We start from the raw sequence: 15103 nt of genomic DNA, 5'->3' as shown, positions 1-15103 counted from the left end.
CAATTTGGGACTTTAGGATTATTTTCTAACCCTTCTTTTTGCCTGAGAGAAGAGATTTAAGGTAAAAGAAGAAAAGAGAAGTTTAAAAGGCCAGGAAGCGGAGTTTAACTGCGCGCTGCGCACAGCTCTGCAATAGCCGGCTGCACGCTTAATTGGTTGCATCCGCAGACAAAACCCTCCACTCCGCGGGGTCCTGGGTGCCCCTCAACCGTCCCCTCCCAGCCCCCAGCCATTCACCCAGGAGAACACTAAACTTCAGCTGCTCTGAAGCGCCGGAGCCAGGAGCCAGGACTTGGCTCTAGGCGGGGAAGCAACCGTAGCTACCGTGCACTCTCTAGGACTCTCCTTCCAAAGCTCCTTGGGAGAAGCGCGTTTCTCGGTGGCGCGAGGATCTGAGATTCCCGGGCACCCTTCCCGGCCTGCTCCCGCGGCTGCAGCTCGGCAAGCATTTAAAGACCCCAAGTAGGCAGTCGGCTCACGTTCTTTGTCGGGAGGGCGCGAGCCTTGGGCCACGAAGTGTGGGGAGGGCACGGAGGGGGCGGCCGCAGCGCGCCAGCCTCCTGCGGTCGAGCCGCCCCGAGAATCTGCAGAAAGCCGCGGATCCTCCGACCCACCGAGTCCTGACCCTCCTGAACGCCCCAGTTCCCGGCAAGCCCTCTCGCTGAACGGTTGCAAAAGCGGCTGACAAAGCAATGCTTTTTAGTTTGTAGGACCCCAGAAACTCACTGTCCCCTAGCCCCGCCGCGCCGCTCCAGGACTGCGCACAATAGCGAAAGTCCCGGTACGCGCCTCGCGCGACCCCACCTCCCGCCGGGTGACTACGGAGGCCAGAGGACCCCCGCCTCCTGCAGCCATGGGGCGCGGGCACCCGAGAGCATGCACTGCGCACTCGCCGGTGGGGAAATCGGTCTCCCGCCCACCTACACCCCGGGGCTGGTGGGCAACCTTGCACCGCCCTGGTCGCTGCGCTCCCGCGCTCTGATCACCCGGCTTGTCGCGGGGCCCCGGGGCAGAGGCGTCGCGGGTGGGCTGAGTGTTCCCTCCGCGCCGGCGTACTGACTTGCTGCTGCTTCCTGGGTCGGCCGCGTCCTCGCTTCTGTGGCGCCGGGGCGGCAGGTTGTCCCTGGGCTGAAGTGGACGGCTGCCCGGCGCCTTCACCGCGTGCGCTCATCCTGCCTCCCGCCGCCGCTACCGCTGCCTCCGCCGCTACCGCCTCTGCAGCCGCTCGCCCTCCGCCGCCCCGGATCCGCCCAGCACCTTTCGGGAGACGGGATGGAGAGGGCTGGAGAAGGTAGGGGCGACGAGAGCTGGCGGAGCTGGCAGAGCTGGCGCGCGCCGAGGGCTGCTGCTTAGGCTGCCGCTGCTGCCACCATCAACACCGGACGTCCAGCAGCTGCCAAAAAAGAGAGAGAGGGGAGGAGGAGGAGGAGAGGAGGAGGAGGCGCTGCGGGCGGTGGGTGGCGGAGGTGGAGGTGGAGGTAGTGAGAGGAGGCGGGAAACGAGGGAGAGGGAGAGTTGAAGGTGGAGAGGGCTCCTCTCTCCTCTAAGGATCGGGAGTTACGGGCACTGAGGACGCTTGCAGCAACTTGGAAAGGGAGACTTGTAGTGAATTGTGTCTCTTGCAATGTTAGGCGGGGAAAGAATTCCTCCTCCTCTCTCCAGAGAGAGAGGGGGGGGGAGAGAGAGAGAGAGAGAGAGAGAGAGAGAGAGAGAGAGAGAGAGAGAGAGAAAGAGACTGGGGGAGACAGAAAGCAGAGAGACAGAGACAGAGAGACAGACTGACTCTTGTGCCGTCGGAAAGCAGGGAGAGAATGGGAAGGTTCTGCCGGGACGGGTAGGGTGCACAGCTCAACTCTAGCAAGAAACAGAGCAGTGGGTGGCACCGCGCCTCCTCGGGTGGCGGGGCAGGCAGCAGCACTGCAGTGTCGTGGAGAAACAAGCTGCTGGCCGCGGCTGGAGCTGAAAGTTTGCTGAGTTACTGAACGGGATTCAAGGGGGATGCGTGTGAGTGCATGAGTGTATGTATGTAGTGTGTGTGTGTGTGTGTGTGCGCGCGCGCGCTTGTGCTTGCGGAGGGGGTGCTGGGGGGGGGGACTGCCCACCTCTGATCGTGGGCGGATAAAGGGGAGGGGGGATGCAGGAAAAGCAAGAAGAGGGTGGGGGGGGAGGCCTGGCGGACCGCCGAGCCGAGGCGCCTGGCCGCCCGCCAGAGGCAGCGTTCGAAACACAACTGCCTTGGCGGCGGTGGCGCCCGAGTGCCACTCGGAGCCCCGGCTCACGTGCTCCCGCCGGCGGTGGGGTTAAAGAGGCAGGGCCTAGGCTCTCCAGCCCGGCTCGCCGCCGGTCTAGTCCTTCTTGCCGTCCTAGGTCACCCCTGTGTCCTAGGAAGTTGAGAGAAAAAGACGGTCTCAAAGCCATCTCAGAACACATGACCACTACCTGCGCTTGCACTAAGTGGAGCCGGAAGGTGGCCGGAAGCATTCAGGGCCAACCGCCGCTGCCTTCTATTTTAGCCCCGAGAAAGGGTAGCCAAGGAGTCGGAACGCGCCTCCCCAGACCCTCGCTCGGTTGAAAGGTGCCCTCACCCCAGAGCATGCGGGCCGGTGCACAAACACAGCATGCACAAAGATACATGCACCCACGCGTATGATCGCATGCACATTTGCACACAGATGCACGTGCACACATACACATTCCACTGGTAAACTCTCACGCTAACAAACGCGTGCTTACGCACACTTCCAGGCACACGGAGGGCCGGCCCAGCAAGCACATTTGCAACAAATACACTTGCACACTGCACACAGGAACACGGAGCGCGCCAACTTCTTCATCGGGCTTTTCATTCCTCCAGGAATGACTGCTGGGACTGGCGCTGTACACCCGTCTTCGGACGTCCACAGTGTATAGGGTCCTTGGTGATTCTTTCCCCCACAACTGTACCAATCGCCTAACTCTTCCTTCAGTTTACCTTCATTTAACCTTCTCCTTCAGAATTCCTAATTTTATAGCCTGGGCTGTTTCTGGGTTATGTGAACACCATCATGACCACAGTCAGTTTTTAAAAGGTGGAGAATGTTCTCAAATGTATCTCTTTTTCATCCTTGAATAACACAAAACTGAAAGGAAAAAAAAATCTTAGGTTCAGATTTTCACACATCACGCCCAAAATTGTCTTGGATCGACTCCAAAATAAAAATGATCACCCAGTGAAGAATTGTTTTTCTTGCAAAGATACAGACCACCGTGGAATAAAAACGCCTATTCTGCAGCCTTAAGCGAGGAGCTAGACTCTGCCACGTTCCGCTGTACTTGAGGCCCCCGTGTAAATGTCTGCCCGGGTGCGACAGAGCTGATTGGTCGGGGTTGCCGTTTTAAATCCATTTCTAGCTGCCCTTTTCAGAGTTGGAACACTTCTCTGTACGTTGAGTGCTCTGCAGAAACCCAGGGTTGCTGGTGGGTCTGGGAACGCTTAGCTCTGGAGGAGAGGAAAAGCCCCCTCCCTCCAGATGGAGCCCAGTCACTGAAAAGCGAGGGAGGGGGTCTAACAGGCACCAAAGGTTTTGTTAGGGCTTGGCTGAAAGATTAGGTATCTTCATCAAAGGGACTGAAATTTCACCTTCTAACAAGTGCACTGACATTTCCTAACTGCCAAGTTTTGTGTGTGTGTGTGTGTGTGTGTGTGTGTGTGTGTGTGGTGGCATTCTTACACTTTGGTGCGTGCATTTTACATTCGTGAATAAAATGGGCTTCTGGTTTTGTTCTTGTTTGGTTGTGTTTTGCCAGAAGGACAGACAGATAAAGTTCTGGGGATAGATTTAGGCAGAAGTCACCCATGATTTCAGTCAACTAATTTTATACTGGGAATCCCATTATGTCCCTATATTTTTGTGTGTTTGTTTGTTTAATGCATAGGAGAAATTTCAACTTGTGGGGGGGGGTGTTGTAGGTGTGTGGAACTTTTTTTTCTTTACCCTAGAATCTAAGAGAAACCCATAAACACTGAGAAATCCAGCCAATTGTTTTCCTTCCATTTTGTTCTCAGACTTGAACCCTTTTGCATTCATAGAGACAAGGATAGAAAGAAGTTTTGTCTTAGGTTTTATCTAAGTTACCCTTACACATTGTCATCCTTTGGTGTCTATAATCCTTTCAAGTCGCTGGGTTGTTTTTTGGTTTGTTTTTGTTTATTTGCAGGCAGAACATGAAATTTTGTTTTTAAAATTATCTATACTTTTATTATTGAAATATTGTCTTTATCTGGTCTTTTAATTAAACTTAGTGGTTATATTTTCTCTTTAGGGAAACATTTTCCTGCTCACATTTGAGAAGTTTAATTCCCAGATTTAAGTTTCTCAGTCACTCACTTCCTCTTCCATATCTTGCTATGAAGTATTCCTTCATTGCAGGTTAAACGTGTCCCATATTCTAGTAGTTGAGATGATAGCATGGGGTTTCTGTTCACACTAAACTCCCTTTCTTCTCCACCTGCTATCAAATCAAACATTAGCACTTCAGCTGTCTGTGTCAACAACCTTTCTATTGACCTGTGACACATGATTGAGATGTGTTTCTATTTGGTAAGTACATTAGTGCTTGGTAAAATCAAAAAGGCAGACCCAGACCACCATTTAAAAACAATAAATAGAATAAGACAGAAAAATTGGGACCAAATCATTCCAATTTAATTATCTGCACAAAGATAAAATTGCTTTAAGATCCTCAGCCCTATGCTTTAGAAATTGAGTACATGCTTTTAATCCCAGCACTCTGGAGGCAGAGGCAGGTAGATCTCTCTGAGTTCAAGGCCAGCCTAATCAATAGAGTGAGCTGGAACTACACAGAGCAACGCTGTCTCAGAAACAAAACAAAATAAAAAAACAAAACCAACCAACAAACAAAGAAATTAGGGTGCTCAGAATTCAGGAAGCCTTATCATTCTGTTATGATATAGTAGGCAGAACCATTTTTCTTTTAGTCTTAAACTTGATACAAGGTATACCTTAGATTGATGGGCAGTCCTTGTTCATCATGGGTCACAATGAGACTCTTCTAAAGGCAACTGACCTGGACAGTTTGAGGTCTTGATTCCTTTAAACATTATCTTGATTATTTGTGTGATGCTTCCTCAGTCCTTTCCGCCCTCTGTAGATCAGTGCTCTAATTTCTAAAACTGATGTGCAAGTTCTTCCAGGTCACTGTGATTTCTGTTTTCATCGTGCCTATATGGAAATCACACGTATAATCCCCAAAGGGAGATAGTGCTCCCATTTCCTCATATTTTTTTTTGTCTTGCTAGTTCTGTCTAGGTTTTGATTAATAACAAACTTATGATAGTTATTATTAATTTATTGCTATGACAAAGATAATTTTAACAAAATTGCAATTTTCTAAATGTACCACACAGGGTAAGAAAAGGATCCTGCAGTAAGTATCACCAATATTCTTTTGACTGAAGGAAGATTCACCTGTGATGTGTAGGTTAAGATTCCCAAGCCACCCAACATACTATGTTTACATTTGAAAATACTCACACACCAAAAATAGCTTATAGGTTTTTCTCATAACTGAATGAATTCATTATGGATGTATTTTAATACATGGGATTATTATAACCAGGTATTTTTAAAGTGGCTTTGTACTTGGTCAAAAAAATTTAGCTAATATTTACTAAATGGAATTTTTACATATATAAATTTACTTAGAAACAGTGCAGTGTAAAATATATATTCTTGCCTTTAGAAGCTTGCATAATTTTGCTGAAAAACATTCCAAATGTTTAAAATAAGTTTGTTTGCATGGCTCAAACCCAGTTACGTTTCTTCATGTGTAGTATTTAGTGAAATGTTGGAAAGATTACCTCTGCTCATTTCCCTAGATTATTGCAGTGAAGGGTTAATTACCACAAAGTCAGGGTTTTGTTGGTGATGAGAAGGTGCATTATTTGGACAAATTCCCTACTCCTAATGTAAGAGAATTACCAAGAAAAACAAGTTTGTTTACTCAAAAAAGATTGGGTTTTACTAAATTGAATGTATATGGACTTGGTTTTACAGAAATATCACCTATTATTCTCCCAGGATTTGGAGATGTAATTTGTCCAGAATCAAAGAATCCTCTTGGAAACAAGATGGATTGCACAGCATGTTATATATTTCCAAGTGTTTATTCTCTATGTAATTCATAGTTCCCTCGAAATCTGTTTATTGAGTGCCTAATATGTGCTATTGGCCAAAGTCAAGGAAGAAAAATAGAATTTCCTGCCTCATCTTGACCGATGAACTTAGAGATACGAAGTACAAGGAATATGTGACCCGTTACTGCAAGTCTGGGCTTTGAGGGACTACGTGACAAGGAGTGGGAGTGGCATTTAGAAGCTGGGGGCAGCCTCACACTAATTGCCAGCAAGAAAACAGTGACCATTGGAGTCGGACTTTATTTTCAGCCGCCAGCCCCAAATAGTGACATGGAGACTTATTATTAATTATGAAAGCTTGTCCGCTTTCTCAGGCTTGTTCCCAAATAGCTCTTATAACTTAAATTAACCTGTTTCTATTCATCTGCATTTTACCACGTGGGTTTTTACCTCTCTTTAATTCTGTACGGCTGACTTCCTGAGTGACTTGCTGGCATATCTCCACCTATTTTCTTCCCAGAATTCCTCTCTCTCCCCCAAAATCCCACCTATTCTCTTCTGTGTAGCTATTGGCCATTTAACTTGTTATCAAGCCAATCAGAAGGTGCCTCATCAAAGACACATCCTCACAGTGTACAAAAAGGTTATCCCACAAAAGACCATTGTTCTCCAACAGCATTCTTCAAAGAGGAGGCAGTCAGTTTTTTCAACAGCAAGAACGAGTTTGAAACCCACATCTTCCCCAGAACCTTGACACAAAGTCCATCAGGCCAGCACCTTGCTGTTGCAGGGACCTCAGCCACTGGATAACTGGTTTCTGATTCACAACACCATGAGCTAATCACTAATGTGCAAGCCATTGAGATTTCTCTTTTGTTGTGCCACAAGGAAGATTAAAGCAAGATGATAGGGTCCCAGGGGCTTCTCCTCCTCTACCACCCCCATCAACTGTTCAGAGCACTTACTCAGGCATCTATCCTGAACTGTGTTCCCTGCAGTAGTGCGCACTCCTACTATTTTGCAGTGTTTTGTTTGTGTTTTAACAAATAAAGCTTGCCTGAAGATCAGAGTGCAGAGTTAAGCCACCAGAGGCCAGGAAGTGGTGGCACACACCTTTAATCCCAGACAGAGGCAAAGGGATCTCTGTTATTTCAAGGCTACCCTGGGCTATACAAGGTTGAATCTGTCTAAAAGAGAAACAGAGTTCACACAAAGGTGATCCCAGCACTTAGGATCCCACACCTTTAATCCGAACACTAGGGAGATGGAGACAGGGGTGATATGGCTAGGCAGAGAGAGGAATATAGGATGGGAGGAGACAGGAACTCAGATGCAGTCTGAAGCTGTCTGAGGACGCATTCTGCCAACAGGATCACCCTCTTGGTCTGAGAATTTGGTAGAGGTAAAAAGTCTCTCTTTTGGCAGCCAGTACTGCTTCTCTGACCTCTCAGCTTTCACCCCGATATCTGACCCTGAGTTTTTATTAAGAACAATTAGAATTCATGCTACAACTAAGACATTATACTTCTTTGAGTTCATAGGGAAGCAGCTACTGTTGTGATCTGCTGGACTGGGTACCCTGTCCCTTTGAGAGTCAAGCCCCACCCTCTCCCAACCCCTCCTCTTCCACCAAGGGCAGTGGCTATCCTGCCTCCTCCAGCCTGTGCTCTCTCTCCTTCCGTCTCTCTCTGTGGTCACCCACCAAGGTGAGAGGACTTGGGGACCTGATGAGGCTTCTCATGGGACTGGTCCCCCATCACTACATCTTTTAAAAAGGATAACATTGGTGCATGACTCAGCCAGGCTCCCTCCACATTCCCTGGTGGGGACTCTGGATTCAGACCACTTTCCAATGCTACAAATGTAAGGCTCCCTGTCAGCTGCCTTCTCATTTCTACCAGCAGACAGGATGCGGGAGTCCTGCCACAGGCATCTCATGCCCGTTCATTTTTCCTTTTGCTGGTCAACCCCTTCCCTACCCACCTGTACATGCTCTTTTTCCCTTGCTCCTAGTCCCTCCATTCTGTCTCTGCCACTGCTACCGCTGGTCCCACGGAATCTGGCAAGATTAGTCGGGTCTGCAAGGCAGCTGTTTCCAGTTCAAACCCATGCTCCTCACTGCGGCTGGTGGAGTAGTGGTTCGGCCACAGGGCAGATCACAGTACTGAGTAATTTTCCTCTCTACTTTATGTATAAAAGAATGTGTAAATGGTGTAGCCACGCGAATGTAATTCAGTTTTAAATGTATGCTCTGCATGGCCTAAATGTCTCTCTTGTTAATTATATCTTTAAAATTCCCACGGCTCTGAAAACATGGTTTTTCCATCCAACACTTGACGGACACCATTTTGACTAAGGCCTCGCTGCCATCTTAACTAAGGTCAGGTGACCTCACCAACATCTTAACTAAGGGCAGGTCAAGTGACCAAGTCCTTTACTGAGGTATTCCTTGCCTAGACTAAATTTAGACCTAGATTAGTCTAAATTCCTTTTATTCTTCCTCCTCCTCTCTCTCTCTGCCATTCTTCTGGAGAGGCAATCTCTGCCTCCCCCCCCCCCCCCTTTTTCTTCCCTTCCATGCTTCTCCCATCTCTGCCGGGCCCTGCTCTGTCTCTTGGCCTCGACTCTGGTTTCCATCTTGGAGGTGTAGCAGGCATTCTGTCCCGCCGCCCACCCACCCCTGTGCTGCCTCCCACCACAGCAGCGGAATCTGTCTCTTCCATCCACGGAGCCCTGTTTCTGGCACCCCGGCACTGCGGGTGAAAATCCTAAACCTGGACTTCCTACCAGCCCACTTACCAACTTCCGTCAGGCTGCTGGGACAGTTGGTAGGACTCTTCACTTTTTCTCCCAGTGCCTCTTGCACGACTTCCCCTTTCTTGAGTTCTCCCTTAGCACTGCAATCACTGAGCGCTGCATTTGTTTTGGGGTTCCGGGGCCCCTCAGATATGATATTTTTCTGCCTCATTGCTTCCCATAGCTAAAAACATGAGTGGACCACTCGGAGTGGTCCTCACACTGTTTGGATAGGGGTGTGTGTGTGTGTGTGTTTTGTTTTGTTTTTCTTTTTGGACCTCACCACTGTAAGGACTGCTTGGGGCAGTCCTAGCTCCTGGTTCCTGAGCTGATGGGCCAGAATCACCTTAGCTTTATTATCAAGCCCTGTGCTAGCCTGGAGATGTCCAGCTAGTTGCCCTGGGGTTTAGATCGTTTTCACCTTTCTTACATTTTCAGCTATGAGAAATCAACCACATTTCTAGCTTTTACCAGCAGGTGTCTAAATTTAAATAGTCACATCACATGGACAACCTTGGCTGCTGCCATTTTCTTTGAACTTAACAAAGGGAGGATCAAGAATTTCCACCTCTAGACAAAGAGCACCAGCAGTAGGCTCTCCACATGAGGTCCCGCCCCTAGCCAGCTTCCTTTCGCTCACTTTTCATTTAACTCTATGTGTATAAAACTGAAACTCAATTGAGTGTAAACGCATGTATATTTACTGTTAAACTTTGTGTTTCACAAGTACAAATATCACCTGTTAAGTTGAGAGCCATTACAGTCAAGCTTGGACTCAGCTCTCCAGACAGATTCTATACTGTAGTTATACCTGACAAACAGCACTCAACTGCTCAGAGGTCTGGGGAATATGGCATTTAAATGTTTAAGTATTAAAAGACTTTTCATAACAGAGACAGTTTGACTCCTAGCAGCAATACTCTTCTTCCTCCAAAGAAGAGAGAAGACAAATGGGCACACAACAACGTCCATCTGTATTTCGCTTCATCAACTGCCGAGTGCTGACCACTGGATAAAACTGCCTTTCATCTAAACTGAAGATCTCCATACATGGATTGAATCACCAGGTTCGATAGTCTAGCTGCTCAGGTCAAGGTAGGATAGTGTCTTCCTACAGATTTCTAACCCACAGGATCTTCTAAAACCTGGCAGGCCCTGCGCTAAACAGCAAAAGGCAATTACGACCCTCAGCGACCATGGAGGACCCTGAGGAGGGGGCTCTAGGTGCCAACCAAGTAAGTTCTCTGTCATCAATAACTGAAGTAAAATTTCATCCTTCTCAAAGATCTCTGATGCAGTTTGACAGCTGAGAGGTTTTGTCAGTTTAAAAGGACAACCTCACCAAACAAATTTCAGTAAAATACAAATACAAGTTATTAAGGTATATACCTGCAAGTTATAAAGGTGTGAGGACAAGTGCACACTCTCACATTTCTCTCTCACGCTACCTTTCATAGTCTTAAAAATACTTTTCTTTTCTTTTTTCTTTTTTCTTTTTTTTTTTGGATTTTTCGAGACAGGGTTTCTCTGTAGCTTTTGGTTCCTGTCCTGGAACTAGCTCTTGTAGACCAGGCTGACCTCGAACTCACAGAGATCCTCCTGCCTCTGTTAAAAATACTTTTCATTGTGCAAAAACATCTGTCACAGTCATTCTGACCTAAATATGCTACTGTTTATACAATGAATATGCCTAAAACTTATGTTTTCACAAACCCAAAGAATTCTTGTGAGTTCCAGGGAACCAAATTGAAGGATCCACCTTAAACAGGTCAGATACACCCCTGTCAATTCCCTGGTCCTGAAATTGTTTTTTTTTTCTCTTTTTAAACTTAACTTTGTACTCTGTCTGCCAACACCTTGCCAGGTCAAAGACACCAGACAGTTCTATACCACAAACCCTGGACAGAAGTAAAGTGACCAGGATGTAACCAGCACCCAGCTTTCTCAGGTTTTCCCTCCCAAGACAGCGCCCACAAATAAGCACGAAGCAGTCTTGAGAATCCACCGACCCTTTTGTGCCTAACTTCCTGCATATAAAGCAACCCGGGCTGATGGGACATGAGAGGAGAGGGATGTGCTCATCTCACTTACTACACATACACACACATGTGCATATATGTATACTATGCATATATATACTTACTATAAACACATGCATGTGTGTGTGTATACACACACACACACATATATATGTCAAAAACTATGTTTTTGAATGGATCATAAGGCATCAGATCTGACCCATCACTGTCTCTTATAAACCAAATTTGAGCCCAGCAGTGATGGCTCACATGTTTAATCCCTACACTCAGGAGGCAGAGGCAAGTGGATCTCTATGAATTCAAGGCTAGCCTGGTCTACAGAGCAAGTTCCAGGATAGCAAGTGCTATAAAGAGAAATCCTGCCCCCAGAAAACACAACAACAACAACAACAAAACTAGATCTGACAGACACATCATTCTAATTAGTGCTCCAGTCACTTTTATTCGCGATTTTTACATAGGCAGGAATCGGTGTAAGTCCCTCTTCCACCCGAAACCTCAGCCCTCTAGTTCTGCCTTCTAGATGGTTCTTGCTTTGTCTTCTCTGCAGTCGGCCTCTCCATTCACGTGTAGATTGCTGCATTCCCAGTGCCCTGATCTAGCCTTCACTCTGTGTGGGTTGCTGCATCACCAGTGCCCTGATCTAGCCTTTACTCCCATTCCATGTAAATCCATTCTCACGTCATTTCTACAAGAATCTCTTTTGAACAGTTTGCTATTGCCTATTTTGATACAGGGTCTCGCTGCCTAGCAGGGCCTAGCCTCCAGCTCTTGTCTTTTCTTCCGCAGTCTGCTAAAGTTTCTTCTTGTTCTTTTCTTTTTCTTAAAAATCACAGATGTACCAGAAAATGTACTGATGGAAATGTATGTGATAGAAAAGTGAATTGGGGGAAATCCCCATTGCCCTATCACTCTGAGATAACCCTAAAACATGTTAGCTTTCCTAGGATTAGGGGAACAAATACAGGTTCATACTGCACATCTGAAAACATAATCTGTTTCATCTAATATGGTGTACATGTTTTTCAGATTAATAAATATTCATCTACAGCACCACTCCTAATGGCTCCAGCATATATATTCTAATTTACATGTAAAACAGATCCTGAAGAGCAGGGCACCTGGAATTAAGCAGGCCTTTAATGGGAGTGTTTATGACATCCTTGTGGAGAGCTCAAGAAATATGTCTTGAGTTGTTGCTCATTCCTTTGGGCTGACACTGACTTCAAAGGTGGTCTCTTCCATCAGCATCCTGGTATAATTTTCAAATTTTCAGATGTCCTAGAGGCAGAAAGGATCACTAACTCTACCGATACTCAAATTAAAAGTCAGGACTCTTTCAACCAACCGTAATACAATCTAAAAAAAAGAATGTCGAGTGTATTATTGGTTTTGAAGGGTGGAGGACTCAGCACGCCAGCACTGGGCAGAAAAAGGCCTAGAAACAATCTCCGTGATTACACAGAAGACTGAAAAGCAGATGTTTGGAAGGCCCTAATATGTGTTTCTTTACACATATATAGAGTTTACCAAAAGAACACCCATGGTGTTGAGATGGACATGTGACCAGCTGTAAAACTCTGTCTGCTGTTCCTTGGAGGTCATGGGGGAAAGAGAGGCGGACATCTTTGAGACGTGCTTCTTCTGCAAAAGCCCTTGACACAGACGGTTCTGTGGGGAGGGTTCTCACAATGTCCTTCCGTCTCTTCCTTATTTTCCTTTCGTTTCCAGTCAGGAATGTAAATAAGATAGCTAAAGCGCCAGAAGCCATCTCTAAGACTATGGAGTGGCTACAAACAGCTACGACTAGTGAAGAAGAATATGGAAAAGCTATGTTATCCCATTTACTCACGGGGTTAGTATCCCAGCCCTGACTACGGACCTTTACGTTGGCTTTATGGGCAGCAACTTTGATCCTGTCTGAGCAACTTCTAAATTCTCAGTCAGGTACAGCCACATGTGATTGCTAACTGATAGATCGAGTCACTGCATGCTCGGCATAAGTTATAACTGTTTCTTTCTTCCCTTTAGCTCATAAACTGTACTTTAGAGACGCCTTTAGATCACAGTGAAATTGAGCAGAATAACTTCCATGTCTTTCCATGTGCACACAAACTTCTCAACTAGGAACACTGGTACCAGTTAAATTTATCAGCGTCCATGAATCTGTTAGAATGGTTAGAAATTGGGATTACACGAGGTCCCACTGACAAAGATGTACATTCTCTTGCTTTGTTATAGAAGGATGTTTATGCCACTATAGTTCCCTATAGAACTGTCTCCCCTGTCCAAAATTTCTCTTCGCTCTGCCTAGTTATCCCTGTCTCTCCAGAAATCCATGGCAACTATAAGTACTTGTACTGTCTCCTCAGCTTTGGTTGTTCTAGATTTTCAGATTTTCTTCTACTACTTAGAAGCATTTAAGACTTTACCATGTCTTTCCATGTTTTGACACTGCTGAATTCTATTCCATTGTCTACAGCAGTGGTTCTCAATATTCCCAATGCTTTGATTCTTTAATACAGTTTTTTATGCTGTGGTAATCCCTGACTAAACATAAAATTATTTTGTTGCTACTTCATAACTATAATGCTGCTGCTATCATCAGCCCCAATGTAAAAATTGATATGCAGGGTATCTGATATATGACCCCCAAAGTGGTCGCAACCCATAGGTTGAGAACCACTGGCCTAGAGGTATACATATTTTATTTTTTTGATTTTCGAGACAAGGTTTCTCTGTAGCTTTTTTTGGTTCCTGTCCTGGAACTAGCTCTTGTAGACCAGGTTGGCCTTGAATTCACAGAGATCCGACTGCCTCTGCTTCCCGAGTGCTGGGATTAAACGCATGAGCCACCACCGCCCGGCAAAGTATACATATTTGATCCTTTTGCAGACTAGAGATATATTTTTTTGCTTAAAGTTTGGGCAATTATGAATATCACTGCTTATTTCACTCACTTTTCTATAGCTGTGAAGAGAGACACCATGACCAAGGTAACTCTTATAAAAGGAAGCTTCTCATAGGGGCTTGCATGCAGTTTCAGAGTCTTAGTTCATTGTCATAGCAAGCATGGCAGCATTGCAGCCAGGCACTGGAGCAGTAGCTGAGAGCTACGTCCTGACCCAGAGGCGGGGAGAGAGAGAGAGAGAGAGAGAGAGAGAGAGAGAGAGAGAGAGAGAGAGAGAGAGAGAGAGAGAGAGAGAGAGAGAACGAGAAGAGAGAAGAGGAGACAGAGAGAGAGGGAGGGATGCTGGGGCTGGGGCTGGCATGGGCTTTTCAAACTCCAGTGACTTCCTCCAACAAAGCCACACCTCCTAAACCTAATCCTATCAAAAATTTCCACTCCCTGGTGACTAAGTATTCGAATATATGAGCCTATGGGGGCCATTCTTATTCAAACCACCATATTCCACTCCCTGGCCTCCATAGGCTTGTAGCCATATCATAATGCAAAATGCATTTAATCCAACTTCAAAAGTCCCCATAGTCTATCACAGTCTCAACACTATTTAAAAGTCAGAAGTTCAGAGACTCGGGGCAATCCCTTTACTGCAAGCCCCTGTAAAATCAAAATCAAAAGAGCAGGTCACATACTTCCAACATCCAATGGCATGGAATATGCATTACCATTCTAAATGGAGTAAAGGGAGCGTAACGAGGGAATAATATAACAAAGCAGAGACCAAAAGCCAGCAGGGAAAACTCTAAATTCTACGTTTCCATGTTTGATGTCAAAGTGCTCCTCAGACCTCCAACTCCTTGCCATTTGTGGCTGGTAATTCACTTCTCCCACTTGGGCTGTTTCCATAGCCTGATATCAGCTCTCCTGACAGGTATTCCATGACGCTGGCACATCCAACATCTTGGGGTCTCCAATACAATTCAGGCCTCACCCTCATAGCATCACACAATGGCCTAGCTGGGCCTTCATGAATGGACATCCCTGACACATTGCCATTCCCAGTGGTTTTCCTTAGCTGGGGAGGAAGATTCCACAATCCCCTGTTTGTATCCTTGGCTCCAAAGCCAGAACCATGGGGCCAAAGCTACCAAGTTCTTCTGCTTGGTGGGGCTGGAACTTGGCCCCTCCTTAAATTCCGTTTGTCTCAACTTCCTTGTGTTGGTGGTT

The 15103-nt window shown here is 46.4% G+C and overlaps 1 protein-coding gene across 1 annotated transcript in view; it reads right to left on the bottom strand.

Moving 5' to 3' along the window:
- Hmga2 (high mobility group AT-hook 2) overlaps positions 1-1495 on the bottom strand; it is a 117446-nt gene extending 115951 nt beyond the window's left edge. Inside the window, exon 1 of the mRNA XM_057758122.1 lies at positions 1061-1495. Coding sequence (XP_057614105.1) covers positions 1061-1171 — 111 coding nt within the window. The 5' untranslated portion in view covers positions 1172-1495. The remainder of the gene's footprint in view (positions 1-1060) is intronic.
- Between the last annotated feature and the right edge of the window lie 13608 nt (positions 1496-15103).

This window comes from Chionomys nivalis, chromosome 25 (genome assembly GCF_950005125.1).
Source record: "Chionomys nivalis chromosome 25, mChiNiv1.1, whole genome shotgun sequence".
NCBI classification, from domain to species: domain Eukaryota; kingdom Metazoa; phylum Chordata; class Mammalia; order Rodentia; family Cricetidae; genus Chionomys; species Chionomys nivalis.
This window is presented reverse-complemented; position numbering and strand designations above follow the sequence as displayed.